The 18,251-nt window shown below is 42.2% G+C and overlaps 1 protein-coding gene across 5 annotated transcripts in view; it reads left to right on the top strand.

Moving 5' to 3' along the window:
* Nucleotides 1–16,432, top strand: part of KIF6 (kinesin family member 6) — a 214,631-nt gene extending 198,199 nt beyond the window's left edge. For 4 of the 5 annotated variants that reach the window (XM_077341951.1, XM_077341917.1, XM_077341926.1 and 1 more), the window contains 5 exons: nt 191–326; nt 690–781; nt 5,915–6,004; nt 9,344–9,450; nt 15,502–16,432. In XM_077341951.1, the coding sequence (XP_077198066.1) occupies nt 191–326; nt 690–781; nt 5,915–6,004; nt 9,344–9,450; nt 15,502–15,518 (442 nt within the window). In that variant the 3' untranslated portion in view covers nt 15,519–16,432. Of the gene's footprint in view, nt 1–190; nt 327–689; nt 782–5,914; nt 6,005–9,343; nt 9,451–11,134; nt 11,199–15,501 lie in introns of all 5 variants that reach the window. The other variant, XR_013231806.1, reaches the window with a different exon arrangement.
* The last annotated feature ends 1,819 nt before the right edge of the window (nt 16,433–18,251 follow it).

The raw sequence follows: 18,251 nt of genomic DNA on the forward strand, positions 1-18,251 counted from the left end.
TTAGCATACAGTGGGCTTGATTTCTAGTAAATGTAATAATTAATTAATTTCCATCAATAAAGCATCTTTAATGTCTTAATTTAAAGTAGATGTGTATCTGGTTAGGACTAAGTACACCTGACATTTCTTCCTAAGTGCCAACATTATTATGACTGTGTAGTAAATTTTTTCTCCTCTTCCTTAACTGTAGTTACAAAACAATGTTCACTCGCTTGAAAGGAATGAAGATAGAGATTGAACACTTACAGCTCCTAATGGAAAAAGCAAAGGTGAAACTGCAAAAAGACTTTGAAGTTTGGTGGTCTGAGGAGGCAACAAATGTACAGGTATTTTGATGTTTTCATCTGGATTTATCTTAACATTCAACTGATCATTAGCATACTAAGAGACTTAATGACCTGGATTTTAACCTGTTATGAAATTTCAAACTAAAATTCATCCAACACCTGATTTATTTGGAGAAACTGGATTCACTTGGAGAGACCGGCCCAACCTAATACATCAGAAACTTCAGACTACAGATATCTTATAGGAATCAAGATGTTATGCAAATAGATAAAGCTTTGTAACTTAGAATTACACCATAAGATTCTACATTTCTTCAGCATTTGATTTTAATGAGATAGGGACAGTCCATTGCTGTTCACTTTTGAAACTCCCATCCTACCTATTATGTTTTTTACATCCAGGAAGAAAATCTATCTTTGCTTAATTCAGTCAGCACGTCAAAGATTTCATCCTTATTTCTTGAAACCCAGCCTCCAACCAGCCCAGATAACAGGTAAGTTGGATACATTTTTGAAAAATTATTTAATGTTGACAAGTTGATAATTCTAAGAGTATGTTTCACAGTAATGGCTCTGATCACATAACTGTATTTTTGACATGGTAATTGTATGGAATGTCAGCCAGAGATTAAATATTCAGTGACAGGCTTTTTATATGATAGCTAGTATTTCAATTCATCCATAAAGGAGTGATCCTTACTTCAGCAAATACATGGATTGCTAGGTTCTTCTACTGTTGATTTTAGTCCTCAAATGCTATATTATCAGGTCATCTAGGAGGCCTAAGTGTTATAAATATTATATATGTCAAAGATAAAAAACCAAGAGCATGAATAAAATATGATATTCTATGCAGAGGAGGCTATGTAGTTATATTTTTATTTTCAGATATTTAATATCACATATACCATTACATTTGTAATGACCCTTTTAAATTCTCCATGGATCTTTTCAGATATTCATGGCACTTTAGTGTTATTATGAGTTAAGCCTGTTAAACCCATTTTATGCAGCTATGTTCTCAATATGATGCATGAAGAATTTGTAATGGAGCTCTTGACATTGTGAGGGGGAACAGCAAACGTTTATACCCCACTGAGCTGAAAATTTATTCTTGTCCTCTTGCCTGTTTGAGGCATTAACATTTTGGAGCCAAAGTTTCTAGTTTCTTACATTTAAGAATATAAAATAACAGAATTCTCAATTCCCAAGGATGCCATGGAACCTGAATGACACGGTCACCTTACTTGTTCATTCCCATAATTATATAGGATGAGAACTTTGGCTTGATATTCTCCCTCAGTTCCACATCCCTGGAGCACAAAAAGCTCATTGTTATGAAAATCAAACTGGTAGTTTGCTCCTAAAAATGGATCTAACCATTTTTCATAACAGTGAATGTGGATCACTGTAATTTCAATATCTTTTGTGAACAGGAATTTTGATAACATATATAGAAGTTTGAAAATTAGTTGACCCAACATAATCATAAGAATAAACAACTAAAATAGTTAACAGGCCATTACAACTACTCCAGCCATCTTTGTTCAGATCCAGCCCTGTGTGGTCCAAGACCTCTTCCTCCGGGTGCGGGGTAACCGGAGACCCAGTAGCAATTGTGGCTGGTTCGTGATGGGTGGTGACGCTGAGGCCCCCCGGGGGCCATCTGTGAACGCAGAGGTGCCTCCTGGGGCTAGCCACATGGGCTTCTCCCACTCCGGGCCTCCCCATGCCCTCTCGGACTGGGGAGCAAACAGCGGCAATGACTGCGAACCAGCTGGTTTGAAGGGGGCCATTCGTGGCCGGTTGGGGGGTGAGAGCAGAATCAACTCCATGGCCATGATGGAAGTCTGACTGGAATGGATCCAGAACCGATGTTTCCTCCAGGCATTCTAGCAGTTGGTCTGCAAAAAAAAAAGACCAAAAGAAGATCACTCAAACCAACAATTGTGAAATGCAAAAGAAAGGAACGATGATGGTTGTTTGAATAAAGAAATCATGCAACAGACTCTAGTAGAAAATAATTCTTTTTATATAATTCTAATGCTGGGGCTTTGTCAGAACGAGGTCCAGTGCTTTTCTCTCATTTTCAATACATATTTTTAATCGGTGACAAAGCTCCTAATTTGGGCTTCAAATGAGTACACATCCACTCTTCATGTTCTTCAGGTATCCAAATGGCAAATGGCTCAGCTGTGTTGGGAGACTCCACACTCCTGTATTACACTTTTTGAGAAGGAGCAACCGGGGCATGCGCCACAATGGCCAGATCTTTTATACCCAGGAATGGCTGCAGCTGGCTATTCAGCTGAAGCTGGCAAAAGACACTCCTGACCATATGTAAAATGTCTCGAGCCACCATTGATGGAGAAGTACAGGGTATAAGTGTTTTAATGAAATAATAAAGGGGAATTCGAAATGCTTTTTTCATCAGGGGAATTTGTTCAACAAATAGAAAGCATGTGATAACAAACATGTTAGGTATTAAATATACTGCACTTTATTGACCTCTTCTTTGCACATTATTTGTTGAATAGAAGAGACATTGTAGATGAGAGACAAAGATGTCTTCCACATAACCATAAATCAGATCTTAGTGCAGGGCTGAGGGTCTTTGACTTATTCCTGATCTCAGCTGGGTTGGCAGGTACTCTCTCCCCTTGGCAGAGTCAAAGCCTGTGATTCTTCCAGCCAAGGAGAAATGGTTTCTTGGCTGTCGTGACTGCCCCCTGACACTGGTAAAAGAGGAAATGCATAGAAAGAATATTTTCCATTCCCACTTTGAAAAGTCTTTGCAAGAAGTACCAATTTGAACACAAATGCAAAGCACCTAAATCTCGCCATCTAGTGGTTACATTTTGGCTCATGATACATTTAGATACCAAATTACTGCTTTAAATACTGACGAGCACATGAAATGTGATTAAAGGTTCTTTTATGGAATTATGACAATCTACCACTGTCCTGCAAAAGATACTGATATTTGATCTGTAAAGAACCAGAGGCAGCACGTTTTCTGTAACTAGGCTACCCCTATGAAACTTCTTGCTACTTTATTTCATAGCAACCTGATTTTTGTACTTTCAGGAAACAGTATCTAATTTGGCAGGTTTATACTGGTGCATCAGCATTATATTTATTGTCTTGAACCTTGTATTTCTGTTATTCGTGGGTCAGCATATGAATATTAGAAGATTCTCTTTGTATTGGTATAGTCTAGTAATGAAGATTGCAGTCACTATTATCATTGTTTAGATTATTATATGGAGGCAGAAAACATTGCTGCATATATCATGTCTAAAAATATTAGCCCTGATCCAGTTGCAGTTGTGCCTGAAAGAGGTATTTACATGGTAGTCGTTGTGCTACAGTGTGTATGGAAGTGGTCGTTGGGATGGAGGTTAGAATACACAAATGCACAGTGAATACAGGGCATTCACACAAGAAACTGCATTCCAAAACGTTGACCGATTATGCATGGGGCAGGAAGGCCAGGCTGGTGGCAGCAGGGCTAATCCCCACATATATACAACATCACTGCCATCCCGGCTCCCTCCTGGCCTTGGCCCAAATTAGGGTGCCAGATGGCTCATAGCAAGGGAACGTGGATTCTTCCACACCTCCGTAATGGTGGGATCCTTGTGCCCACCACCTTCCCCCCACTGCTGCTGCTGCTAGATCACTTGCTAGATCATGAACTGAAAGCAAATCAGGAGAATATCCAAATACACTGTTAGCAGTCAGACTCCTCCCACTGAGGGGTGGTTTATACATTAAAACAATCACCCTTCTTATATCACCCCAATGTTTGAAGTGTAGAAGAAGAGTTGGTTTTTATAGCCCACTTTTCACTACCCTAAGGAGTTTCAAGCAGTTCACAATTGCCTTCCCTTCCTATCCCCACTACAGACACTTGGTGAGGCTGAGAGGACTGCTCTCTGAGAACAGCTCTAACCATTCTGTGACTTGACCAAGGGCACCCAGCTACACCAAATGGGCACTGTTTGGGCCAAAATGAACCCAAAATGAATGCCATCCAGGCATCAGCCTGAGAAAATAGTTTCAAAATGCAAAACAAAGAGACTGGCTCATTACACCTCTTGCTCCTGGTACCAATAGCATACAGCCTCATTCTATGGGCTCTGCTCTCTCTGACCTTTTCCACAGAAGGACTCTAGCCTGGGCCAGTGCTTGCCTGGTTGCGGGGTTAAGATTATGAAAGCAATAAGCAGGTTTATTCTCATGGTTTGCAAAGCATGGGAAGATACCTCAGGATCACACCTAAGGATCTTTAAAGTCTGTGTCCCTGCACAGTCCAATTTTAAGACGGCCCCGCCCAGCCTAGTGCTGCTCCATTGGTCAATTGACCTATGGATTCACAATCTTTCAACTATCCCATTACAATCCTAAATTTCTGTTTCCCCAATAGCCCCTCATTTCCCCAAAATGATGTATACATTTGTGCTTTAAGTTTCACCCCTTCCTTTGCCATACTTAATTGGCCAGTATGACCTTTTTTAAAGCTGTTTCAGTGATTTTTAGTTAAAGTTGCATTAAGCTAAAGCCTAACTTCCCCTTATCTTCTGGTTTGAGCTGGCAAGCTAATTTCTAATTATCTTGTCCTCTGTCTCAGGAAGTTTCCATTGTCTGTTGTTTAAGCTGTAAAAGTCTCTGTTATTTACTTCTAACTGCATTACCTAAAATCTTTCCTAACACCTGCTGCTAGATGATATCAGTGCTGGCCTGACAGGGGTCCTCCATTGCCCTGCAAGAAGGGAGTGTGGATTCTTCCTTACTCCAGGAGCCATTGGGGCCTCTGTCAGAGCAGGCCCATGCAGCAGGAATAGTTGTGCCATCCAGGCCCAGCTCCTCCTCTGACTGTGGTGTCCCAGAAGGGACAAAAAATGCCCCAGACAGCTCCACAGTAATGTGCAGCACTGCAGAGCCACTTGGGGATTTTTAAAAAAAAAATTAAGAATGGGATATTGCATTGGAACACAATGCCTTGTTCTTAAAAATTGAAACTGGCACCCTGCAGTGTGGTGGAAACTCTCCACCCCAGCTGCCTTGCTTGGAGGCACTAATAAGGGGCGGACTGGGTCTAGGGGGAGGGGGATACTTCCCCATACAGACCCGAGAAGAGGCAGGGTAACCTGCCCTTGCTCAAACTCCAGGTTTCCGGTCAGAGCAACAGCATTAGTGCAGAAAAGGTCTCTCAAACACTAGTCATTTTATCTGTATATTTAATACCTTGAACTATGATTGTTATTGTATGTTTTGGTATTGGTTGAGGTCCATAATAAATCACTGACTGAGTGATTAGTCATTTTATTGCACCTACCCCGAACCTTGGTTTTGGGAGGCATGAACTAGGGCATTTTCATGGGAAAATTTGGTTCATGTCCTGGTTCATGTCCATCCATACTCCTGGGTATATGAGCTGAAGGCTACTTTTTTTTTCTAGATTTCTTTAATTGATTAATTCCTTAAAAAACCATGAATGGTTGTATGCCTAAATGTATCATCATCTGAATTGGATGCATGATAATTTTACTGGGGCTTTCCCCCCAGGATACCAGTAGCATTTTAAAATGCAGCATGATTTTGTATACTCTTTCTCTCCTCAGGGTTCCAAATAACAGCAGAGCCAGCTTCAGTGAAGGATCTTCAATGAGAAGCAGCTTACACCAGCTCAGCTACTCAGCTTCAGCAGCAAGGTATGTAGTATCTGCCATCAACCTGCAGTGTTAGCAAGTATACACAGATTCTGTCAATGTTTCAGCCTGCTGCCATGTCCTGTTTTCTCCTACCTTTGCTTGGCAATAACCCTGGAGAAGGGGACCTGGAACCTTTCCCTCTGCCCCCTCCTGCAGCCACAGCCACCGGCACATGCCTCAGCCATTGCCTCACTCCAGATGTCTGGTGCTGCCTGCTCCAGCTTTCCTACAAGGGGAGGTTCGCTTTTCTAGTTTGCATCTCTCAGCTCAGCTTGGGCCAGATCCCAAATAAGGAACAGGGGGGCTTCTATTCCCAGGGACCCCATCTGCCCCCTCCCTCCCAGGTATGTGCTTGTGGCCCCAGCCAAGTGGGAAGGTCGAGGAGACCTCCTCACCTCTGCTGTAAAGGCGCTGTTGCTGCCAGCCAGGCTGCATGGCCAGCAGAATCAGCACCCCCTTCAAGCAGCATGGCCTCACAGCTGATGCAAGGTCTCACAAACTTCAGCCCCCTCTGAGTGAGGAGGATGGCTAGCAGAGAGATGGCCTTTTTAGTGGGGGTGCCCTGGCTTTGGAATTCCCTTCTTGGTTTCTGATATCTAGAGCATTTGGCCCCAGGTGAAAACCTTTGATTTCATTCTAATGCTTTCTTAATGCTCCATTACACACAGCTGTTACATAGTTTTTATTGCATTTTTCCTGCTTGAATTTTCTGGCTTTAGCTGTTGCTCAGGGGCCGCTCATGTGATGGACTGTTGGAAGGACTCTTCCAGTGATCCACTGTAGCAGTCATCACTGAACTGCACTGAAAGGATTTGGTGCCTTTACTAGAGAACAGTAGGAGACAGCAATGGGGGCATCAGGGGTGCAGTGTGATGATACAGGCACGCAGCTCATGAGTAGTTAGCAGCCAGGAAACTACCTCAATCACACCAGTCACTACTGTCCATTCAGCACTCATGTGTTTACACACTGTGACTGGAGCTCCTACGGCCTCTAGATGTGCTTCCTCGAAGGCACCACAACCTTTCTCCCTTCAGTGATGCCCAGTGACAGTAGCTGTAAATCTTCCCCTAAAAACCACACAAACCGCCCCTTGTTGTTGCTGTTAGTGTATTTAAAGTCATTGTTAGGCTGCCATTCATTCTTTATTGCTAGGTTCAAAGTTGAATTGATACAGTTGTACTGATTATTTTTTAAGTATGTGCTTAGAGTTTATGGAATATAAATATTTTAAACAAATAAATAGCACAATGGTTTGCATAAGTTATTATCTTTGTAGCACTTTTTAAAAATTGTATACCTCTTTGGAGCTTCAGCAAAAAAATGCATTACCTATATTTCAATAAATATATAATAATACCCCTTCTTGGATGCACATCTTAATGTGGTGAGGGAGTTTGTGTGTGTCAGGAAAGCTGTATGCAAAATCCAAAGGAGATTAGACTCTTTCAAGAGGCTAAACATGTAGCAGAGTCACTCAGGGTGGAATCATCATAGAAGAGACACCAGATACATCATCCCCTTCAGAAACCGAGGCCACATCAGTAGAAGGGGATGGACAGTTTCAATGATGATGGGAGAGGAATCCTTGAAGGGATGTTTTTATGTTCCTGGGCAGCAGCAGTAGTGGAAGGTGACGCTGGCAGAGGATCTGTCATGGACAAAGGCAGTGCTGCTTCAGCTAAACCTGGTTAGTATTGCACATGATAAGGCAGTGATCAACCACTATTGATCATCTCTCACCTTTAAAGCCCCATGACATGACAATCCAAAATGAAAAATGATATAGTGCTGAAAGGCAGGACTACCAGATCAGATATCAGTCAGCTTCTATGTGAACAGATATAGAAGAAGAAGAAGAGTTGGTTCTTATATGCTGCTTTTCTCTACCCGAAGGAGGCTCAAAGCAGCTTACAGTCACCTTCCCTTTCCTCTCCCCACAACAGACACCCTGTGAGGTGGGTGAGGCTGAGAGAGTGCTGATATCACTGCCCAGTCTGAACAGTTTTATCTGTGCCTTGGCGAGCCCAAGGTCACCCAGCTGGTTGCATGTGGGGGAGCACAGAATCGAACCTGGCATGCCAGATTAGAAGTCCGCACTCCTAACCACTACACCAAACTGGCTCTATAAAAGGAAAGTCCAATGCAGAGTATGTTTGACAATGAAAAAATTGGAAGTGTTCAAGTTATTCTGATCCTTGATTCCCATCATCAATCAAAAGAGAGACTGTGACTAAGAAATCAGGAGGAGATTAAACCTGGGAGGGTCATCCTTGAAGGAGCTATCAAAGATCCTTAATTGTCATGATGTGTCACTGGCAACCAAAATCCAAATTTAGTCATAGAAGAAGAAGAAGAAGAGTTGGTTCTTATATGCCGCTTTTCCCTACCCGAAGGAGGCTCAAAGCGGCTTACAGTCACCTTCCCATTCCTCTCCCCACAACAGACACCCTGTGGGGTATGTGAGGCCGAGAGAGCCCTGATATCACTGCCCGGTCAGAATAGTTTTATCAGTGCCGTGGCGAGCCCGAGGTCACCCAGCTTGCTGCATGTGGGGGAGCGCAGAATCGAACCTGGCATGCCAGATTAGAAGTCCGCACTCCTAACCACTACACCAAACTGGCAATAGTATTCCGCTTTATTATGGATAGGTGTGAAAGTTGGACAGTGAAGAAAGCTGTTAGGAAGAAATGTAGTGGTAGAATAGAGATTTACAGATATAATGGATCACCAAAAAGATAAATACCCGTATTTGCCGGCGTATAAGACGACCCCCCAACATTTCCACTCAAAATACAGTACTATGGGCCACTATGGGCAACTATGTCTATCCCAACTGAAGTGCACCTGCCGTATAAGACGACCCCCCCACTTGGAGGCATGTTTTTCAGGGGGGGAAAGTAGTCTTATACGACAGCAAATACTGTAAATGGATTCCATATCAAATCCAGCCTGAACTCTCACTAGAAGATGAAATGATCAAACAGAGGCTATGATCATATTTTGTTCCCATTCTGAGAAGACTTGAATCACTGTAGAATACAATAATGCTTGGGAAAGTTGAAGGCACAGGAAAAGAGAAAGACCCAATATGAGATGGACTGATTCCATCAAGGAAGCCACGGCCCTCAGTTTGCAAGGCCTGAGCAATGCTGTTAACAATGGGACGCTCTGGAGGTAATTTGATGGTGCCTCATACACAGAGAGAACATAACCAGAACCCAGGCACCGAGGTCACATAGTCCCATGTCTGGAGATGAAATTATTGAATGTACAGAAATTATGACACTAAAATAATAGACCAATTTTGCTAAAAGCTTAAATACATTATTATTGCAGAATTTCCCCAGGTTCAAGTTCATCCATCCCTCTCACAGGAGATCATCAAACTGATGCTGATATTCTTGCTTTCATTAGAGCGAGGCGGAGTCTCCAGCAAAAGAAAGGTAAACTTTGCTAAGTGCACTAGTTGTTGAAGTTGTCTGTCTGATGCACTTACATTTACTGTATTGTATCTAGCAGCTTCATCTATTGATAGCATTTGTGTTGTGTTCTGTGATTCATTACTTGCAGCTTTTGTGCAGTTTGATTTTAGCTGTGCTGCGTGCTCTATAGTTTTCTGAATTATTGCTTTTATTGGTCTCCTACTCAAAAATGAAGAAACAGATACCAAATTTAAATAATGCTAAGGCTTTACTACTTATTTGAAAGGAAGAATAGGTAAACTACCCTATTAGTATGGCCATGTTTTTTTGGGGTGGGTAATCCCACCCTGGTTCCAAGGCTAGAGTGCTATACAGTTCTACATCACTTGCCCTTGCCTACAAGTCCAAACTGTACAGAGAAATGCTATCAATCAAGGATTAAGTCAGTTGGCATGAAGGTTCAGGCAGTAACCAGCAGTGCCCAGAATGTTCCCTCTCCAGGCATTTGGATCAGACAGCCTGAAATATCCAGTTTGGTTTTCTCTCCTTCTCTTAAGAATACCTCAAAGGATACTTCACATAACAGTGTACCAGCACAAACCCTGTCACTTTAGCTAGGGCCTTCCGAGACTTCTCTGATGAGTCATAAGCCACTCACCATCATGAAACAGGCAAAAGGGGACTCACTGAAGGTCAATCAGAGACAGGCCCAAAAAGTGCTGCAGTCCAGGATGATGAGCTAAGGGAGGGTAGGGAAGATTTTCCAAGAGAAAAAAGGGGGAAAGTAAAAAAAAAAAATGCTGGCTTTTAAGTTGCCATCCCTAAATGTCCCCGTTTGCCTGTGTAGTAGCATAGTATGTCATCCACCAAGTAGTCTGGTGCTTTCCCTTTTCAAAGGGCATGGTACCAATAAATGGTTATCAATTTGACTGTTTATTGGATTAGCAGTAAAACAGCACATCCACTTGGTAAAATAAAGCTCAATATGTAAAGTATCTAGTTTTAAACAAAGTCAAGGGAAAGGAGATTGAGACAAGGCCAAAATTGTTCTGCCATGGTGCCGGTATGAAGGAGGAGGGAGGGAGGCACTGGCTATTTAAACTATCAACATAAGAGTTAGGGAAAGACCCAAGCAACATATTCTTTTAGTTTCTCCTGTACCATCTGTACTGCAGCAAACTGCTGAATTAGAGCATAGTAGTTACTTCCCCACCCCATTCACTCCCACCAGCTCTGAGTGGCAGCAGCAAGAAGAAGGTGGAACACCTGTTGAAACCAGGAAAGCTGGGAAGCAACAGTAGGTGTAAGCCTCACCTGGGGCTGCCTCCCTGTAATACCCTTGCCAATTTAGCATCCAAAACAGGATGGGGGGGGGGGAGAAAATTTCTTCCCTGTGCCTTAAACACTCACACCTCCCCATGTGTGGATTTGGCATTATTAATGTGCCCTGGAAGCCATGTGAATCCAATTCAAGCCAATTCACTTGATTCATCTCTTGTGATAAAAGAATGCTCAGATTCTGTGAGCATGTCTAACTGGTAGAGGAGCTTATTGGTATAGGTCCTGGTTCCTATTTCATGGGTCTCTCTGCAGTGAAGGACAATGCCTAGGCTCACCCCCACCCCTGATCATCTGCTAGATTCCCAAACTATATGAGAACAAGCCTCTGGGTGATGTATTCTTAACATTTCATTCTCTTCCAAAGGTAACTAAAATTGTCAAGCAGTAGAAGATGTTCATTATTAAATAGACAACAGTGGCACCTAAAGGTAACAAGGAAGTTATTAATCCTAGGAAATAGAAAGATGCATTTTGTGTAACAGTGATTCTGTAGCGACAGGAACAAATTATACTGAGTAGATGAAAACAGCTGTGATTAGTGAAGCAATAACTTTCCATCACCACTCCAGTGCTGATGACAGCATTACTCAGCAAGCTATCAGCACCTGCCAGATGGTGTTAGCATTATCCCACAGTGGAGATTTAGTCTATCTCTGTGGTTATCAGCAATAATTGTCAGGTGTAAACACAAGGGCTGAAAAGCCAGCCACCTTTCTCCATCCAGGGCAAACATTCTGCAGGCGTGGGCTTTACGTTTTCAGGTGTCTCAGTTTAGTAAACTAGTCGAGCTCTTTTTTGAAAATATAATGATGTTGAATTGGTATAGCCTTTCCCTATCCAGCCATTTTATAAAATAAGGTTGGCAAATTTAAAAGAGATTCTCTTGTTTAAACCTCCTGGTTCATAGTTATAAAAGGGTACACCTTAATGATAAGAGAACATCTTTCCTTTACTCACCAAACTACAGCCCAGCCCAGAAAATCTGGTCAAGAGACTAGATTGAAGTCAAAGGAAATGTGCAAAGGTAATCAAGCCTTGATATGCCTGATTGGGCTGTTTCTAGATAACCTGTATATATTCAGTAACAACATATGGTGGATCTCTGCAGATAGTGGCTGTTTGATCTGTAAAAACCTTTTTTGACATTGAACAATCAAATCTGTTCAGTGTTTTGAGCAGACCATTTTGACCTTTGTGTTCTATGCTCACCCAATATGTAATAGAATCAGAGTAATCCTATGGATTGCTTTAAGCATTAACACATTTCCTAGAAATATAGCAGTTCCCCAAAGGAAAAAGTATCAAAACTGGATGCAGTTTCTTCATGGGGTGTTGGGGACCGTGCCTCTTGTTTTTGACCTCCTGTCACCCAAGTGTCACCATCATGGGTGTGAGCATCAGAGGATGAAGAAAGCAATATCTGCTCTCAGACCAGGGAGCATGCAGCCAGAACATGGAAGAGGCAATAACTCTCTCCAACTTAAACTTAAACTTTTAAGGAAGTAGATATATTAAAGGCTAATGCCACCTCTATTGGGGTTACAACAGGTAGATTGCCAAGGAGCTAACTGAAGCTACCAGGGGTTATGCTTCTGTAGTGGAGTTGCAGTTTACCTCTTGCCATTGTATGAGATGTAAATAAATGTTTGTATTATCTATGTATGTGCTGCTCATGGTTGTAGACATATCCCCATGGAACAATACCTGCACATAAATAAATGTCCATAATCAATAATGTGAGCAAGGTCAATCCATAACACTCTACAAATGTGGTTTTCTTCAGTGGAAGTTCTACAAGAAAAATAATAGTTGTGTCCAAACTTTATCTGTACATTTTGAAAAAATTATCATAGCGCCATGCGTCTGGCTGCCAGGCAAGAGATGTTTGGCAGTGATATACTATTGCCTGCCCCTGTGTCATTACTCTGGTACTCCTTGGAGGTCACCCTTCCAAGTGCTAGCAAGGGCCAGCCCTACTTAGCTTCTGAGATTTGACGGGATCGGACTTGCTTGGGCAATCCACGTCAAGTTGATATCTGTGAAATCAAGATAAATTAGGAGATTATGGATTCTTGATTCTTTATCTGTTGATGTTAACAACCATTTGATATCTGTAACCCAGATATACTATGTTACATTTGCTAAAAAAAAAAGAAATAGTGGGATGGAACACTAGTTTCATAAATAGAAAAGAGATTGGCATGGCAATGCACAGCAAATTGAAAGTAATGTAGCCCCCCCTCTACCCAGCCATTTTGGAGGGGTTGAGTTTCAGGTGACTCTTCCTTAATTCATCCCACCGCCACTTCCAAACAACCAGCAAATGTTTCTGGGGGGAGATCCAGCTGGTCAGCCAACCATCAAGAGATAGAGCTGAGTGTCATCTGCATACTGTTGATGCCCCAGCCTATAACTCCATACCAACCAGGCCAGAGGGCACATTTAGATGTTTAAAAGGATAGGGGAGAGTATAGCCCCCTGAGGTATCCCACAAGGGAGCACAAAGGGGTCCGATAACTCCCCACCTACCACCACCCTCTGTGACCTGTTCTCAAGAAAGGAGGTCATAGAATCATAGAATCATAGAGTTGGAAGGGGCCATACAGGCCATCTAGTCCAACCCCCTGCTCAACGCAGGATTAGCCCTAAGCATCCTAAAGCATCCAAGAAAAGTGTGTATCCAACCTTTGCTAGAAGACTTCCAGTGAGGGGGAGCTCACCACCTCCTTAGGCAGCCTATTCCACTGCTGAACTACTCTGACTGTGAAAAACTTTTTCCTGATATCTAGCCTATATCGTTGTACTTGAAGTTTAAACACATTACTGTGTGTCCTCTCCTCTGCAGCCAGCAGAAACAGCATCCTGCCCTCCTCCAAGTGACAACCTTTCAAATACTTAAAGAGGGCTATCATGTCCCCTCTCAACCTCCTTTTCTCCAGGCTGAACATTCCCAAGTCCCTCAACCTATCTTCATAGGGCTTGGTCCCTTGGCCCCAGATCATCTTCGTCGCTCTCCTCTGTATCCTTTCAATTTTATCGACGTCCTTCTTGAAGTGAGGCCTCCAGAACTGCACATAGTACTCCAAGTGTGGTCTGACCAGTGCCGTATACAATGGGACTATGACATCTTGTGATTTTGATGTGATGCCCCTGTTGATACAGCCCAAAATGGCATTTGCCTTTTTTACCACTGCATCACACTGCCTGCTCATGTTTAGTTTACAATCCACAAGTACCCCAAGGTCTCGTTCACACACAGTGCTGCCTAGAAGCGTATCCCCCATCCAGTAGGCATGCTTTTCATTTTTCTGACCCAGATGCAGAACTTTACACTTATCTTTATTAAATTGCATCTTGTTCTCATTTGCCCATTTTTCCATTCAGATCTCGTTGAACTCTGTCTCTATCTTCCGGAGTATTTGCCAGTCCTCCCAATTTGGTGTCATCTGCAAACTTGATGAGTAGTCCCTCCACCCCCTCATCTAGATCATTAATAAATATGTGAAAAAGTACCGGGCCGAGCGCCGAGCCCTGAGGTACCCCGCTACTCACCTCTCTCAAGTCTGATGAAACACCATTGACAACAACTCTTTGAGTGCGGTTCTCTAACCAATTCCCTATCCACCTAACTATCTGAAAATCCAGATTGCAGTCCTTCAACTTATCCATCAGAACATCATGGGGAACCTTGTCAAAAGCTTTACTAAAATCCAAGTAAATGACATCAACCGAATTTCCCCGATCCAGCAAACCTGTTACTTGGTCAAAAAAGGAAACTAGGTTGGTCTGGCAGGACCTGTTGGAGACAAATCCATGCTGACTTCCTTGGATCACCAAATTGTCCTCCAGATGTTTGCAGATCGCTCCCTTTAATATCTGCTCCATTATCTTCCCCACAACAGAGGTCAGACTCACTGGTCTGTAGTTTCCTGGGTCATCCTTCCTCCCTTTTTTGAAGATCAGAATAACGTTTGCTCTTTTCCAGTCCTCCGGGACATCTCCAGTCCTTAAAGAGGTTCCGAAGATGATGGACAAGGGCTGTGCAAGTTCTCTGGAAAGTTCTTTGAGTACTCTCGGGTGCATGAGTACTCTCGGATCCTTGAAATGGTCAACCATTTCAAGGCCATCCCTCCAATCCCCATGTCCACTAGCCCAGGAGTAGTCAACCTGTGGTCCTCCAGATGTTCATGGACTACAATCCCCATGCTGGCAGGGGCTCATGGGAATTGTAGAACATGGACATCTGGAGGACCACAGGTTGACTACCCCTTCACAAGGCGATGTACTAATATTTCATGGTGGTCCTAATAAAAACCTGTTTTCCAAGAGCTTCCTCAGTGATTACTCCTACAAATAATAAAATAAATATATAATTCATAATACTAATTGTAAAGCGTTTATACATCTAATAACAATATATTTTAGCAATATATATTCCCAACCTACCTCAGTATATGGATGGCTGAATACAGTAATTGTCAATTTTATGGATGCTCTAGGCTGACCCCGCATTGAGCAGAGGGTTGGAATAGATGGCTGATATGGCCCCTTCCATGATTCTATGAATGTATAAGGACCCATAAAGATCGTGCATATCAGGGTTGGTCTATGTAAATTGCCCTGAAAGTCCTTGATCGAAGGATTTCTCTCTAAAATATATATTTTGTCTAAATATTCTCAAACTGGTGATTATATATTTTTTCCTAATAATGGTGTCATTATATATTTCAGGACTGAGGAACAAGTGACTATCTGCTATCTCAAAATTGTGAAACTGAAGAGAACTGTTGTAGGACCAGAACCAATGGATCTTTATGCTGCAGCTAAATTTACAACAAATAGCATTTTCTCTCCTCCCTTGCCAAGTCTCTCCTACAGAATTCCAACCTGTGTCTTCATAACAAGCAAAACCAAACAGCAACCCCTAGTGTGAGTTTATTAGGAATTTAATGGCCATGTTATTGGGCTTATAAATGTCAGAATTATTAACACCTTTTAAAAATGCTTTTCCATGCCTAGTTTGAGCAAAAGAATTCTTTGCCAGGAGCTTTTCTGTCTCTTGGAATCTGATTGAAATGCTTGCCTAATTCTCAGCAGGTTGGATTTGCACATTTTGTTGGGGCTTTGTTTAGCTTTGGTTTTCATTGGCTCAAAAGCACCATGCAAAAGCAGAAAATATTTCTGTCCCATATAGCTTCATTTATGGAACAGTTAATTAATGGCAGCAAACTTTCCCCCTGTTTTTTTAAGCCAGCTTTTGTGTGTTTTGAGATCAAAAGTTACATTACAAAACCAGATCTTCAACTTAAATTTCTTAGCTCATTGTTTATCAAAGAAGAGGGTGTCAGTCTAGCTATAATCCATGAAGTGCTAGCTGGTGAACTGGCACTGAGGCATATCCTTGATTGTAACTAATGGCTTATTTTTCCAAATCTGTTACTTTGTGTCAAAAAAAATTTGCAGTTGCTATCAGGATCCCAGAATTCTGCATTTGTGCTACTTTCCTTCTGTTCATGGTAAAGTTCAAGCACCTCTGTGATGTATTGTATATGAAAATATTTTGTAGTACCTATTATTATTATTAAATATAGTAAAATCATCAGACAAATTTCACCTTACACAAATTGGAAATGAATTAAAATGTAAAAAGAATTAAAATAAAGCTGCTGCTGATTTTCTCTTCATTTTAAAATCTGTAATCTGAAGTAACTGGAGAAAAGCTTTACCTCTGAAAGACTTTACCACAGTGAGCCCCCTAAATGTGTTTACTTGTAGGACTGACTAAAGGAAAATAAACACCTTTTCAGTTGACAAGTGAGAGAAGGAGAATATCATATCTGATTAGGTACTTCATTTCAGGGTCATTATGCAAGTGTTAGAGCCCTGAGACCAATTTGTGGGTTGGACCCAAAGCTGACTTTCTACTGGCAGAAGGGCATTTCCAGCAACAGAAGCAGGAACTGGTAATTTTTGCCAAGTCTCTCCTACAGAATTCCTCCACATCATGCCCAACACTGTCTCTGTGGGCCCCTGAGTATAACAAATAGGCAGTGTTTCAGGACTGCACTAGGAGGGGAAGGGAGGGGAGGGGCAGGAAAGTTCATTCTACAAGTAGCACTCCAATCGAAGCACTTTAGATTCACACACACACACACACTGTTAGCCTCTTTATGGGATTCAAAATGCATGTTTGCCTTTGTTTTAAACTAAGGGGTGGCAGGGAGAAAGCAGCTGGAGAGGCAGAGGCAGTCTGAAGAAGAGAACCTGCAGGCAAATTACTATAATGAAAGCATGCAGTTCTTGAGTTCATATTTGCTATAGGCCTCCACGCTGATCATGTTCCCTTACTGAAGGAATAGAATTGCTAGCTCTAAAGTACAGAACTCAGTCAGTCTGTATAAAAAGATAAATACGAATAAAGCCTTGTTGAATATTCATTGGCACAGCTCGGCAAGAAAGGGGTATATCTGAAATTCGTGCTAACTAATAGGAAATGTCTTCTCTGTTTTTCAGTGAATGCACTCTCAAGATTTTTAGCCATTGCTGTGGGATAAATGGCTACCAATCCTATGCGAATTCACTCAGAAGTCCCTTTGATTTCAGTAGGGCTTATTCACAAATAATGATGTGTAAGGTTGAGGCCTGTACAGAAATAATCACAATTACTTATACAATTCTTGGAAAATGCCCCAACGCTTGCAAAGCAGAAAGTACACCCTGAACATAAGTTTATATTTGTATTTCAGTCTGTTCATTCACCAGTGGAAAAGTTGTCCCAAGTAAATAGTCTCTCATACATACTGAGTGCCAGCCAATAGTTACGATATCAAACAAATGGCTATGTAAACTTGTCAATATGGTAAATATTGCTTATCCGTTTCAAGCTAGGGCAAATCATTCTGACTTCAAAAGCCTTTTTTGCAGAGAAGCCCTGGGTGAAAAGATGTGACATGCAAGATGGCAGTTAATTACCAGAAATCTCAATCGTTGCTCCTACTTTAACATGTACACAACAGTAATTATTCAGAAGAACTGTTTGTAAAAATCCTAATGCTGAAAGACGTGGCCAGTTCCAGGTTTTGAGGGATCTTGTGCAAACAGGACCCAAAGGCTCCTGTCTGCCCACCACAGGTTCCCCTCCCCCTCATACCTTTTTACCCCACCTTCTCCCCACTTGAAATCTTCCCACTGCACACGCTCAGTGGCCTGCTCCACCTCCATACCCTTTCCCCAACTGCATTGGCTGGTGCATGCACCCGAGAGAATTGCTGCCATGAACGCCAGCAGCATTGTCTCTGTGCATCACTTGTCTTTCCCTATTAATGCTGTGCAGTTGGAAGCATGGGTGGCAGAGCATGACAAGCAAATAGATGGGGATGGGCATGAGGCAGGTGGCAGGAGAGGTGTATGGGTAGGAGTCAGCAGCAGTGGGCCCAGCCAGAAGCCTAGGCCCTGGCCCACCTCAAGATGTGCTGACACCA

Source organism: Paroedura picta, chromosome 1 (assembly GCF_049243985.1).
Source record: "Paroedura picta isolate Pp20150507F chromosome 1, Ppicta_v3.0, whole genome shotgun sequence".
NCBI lineage: Eukaryota > Metazoa > Chordata > Lepidosauria > Squamata > Gekkonidae > Paroedura > Paroedura picta.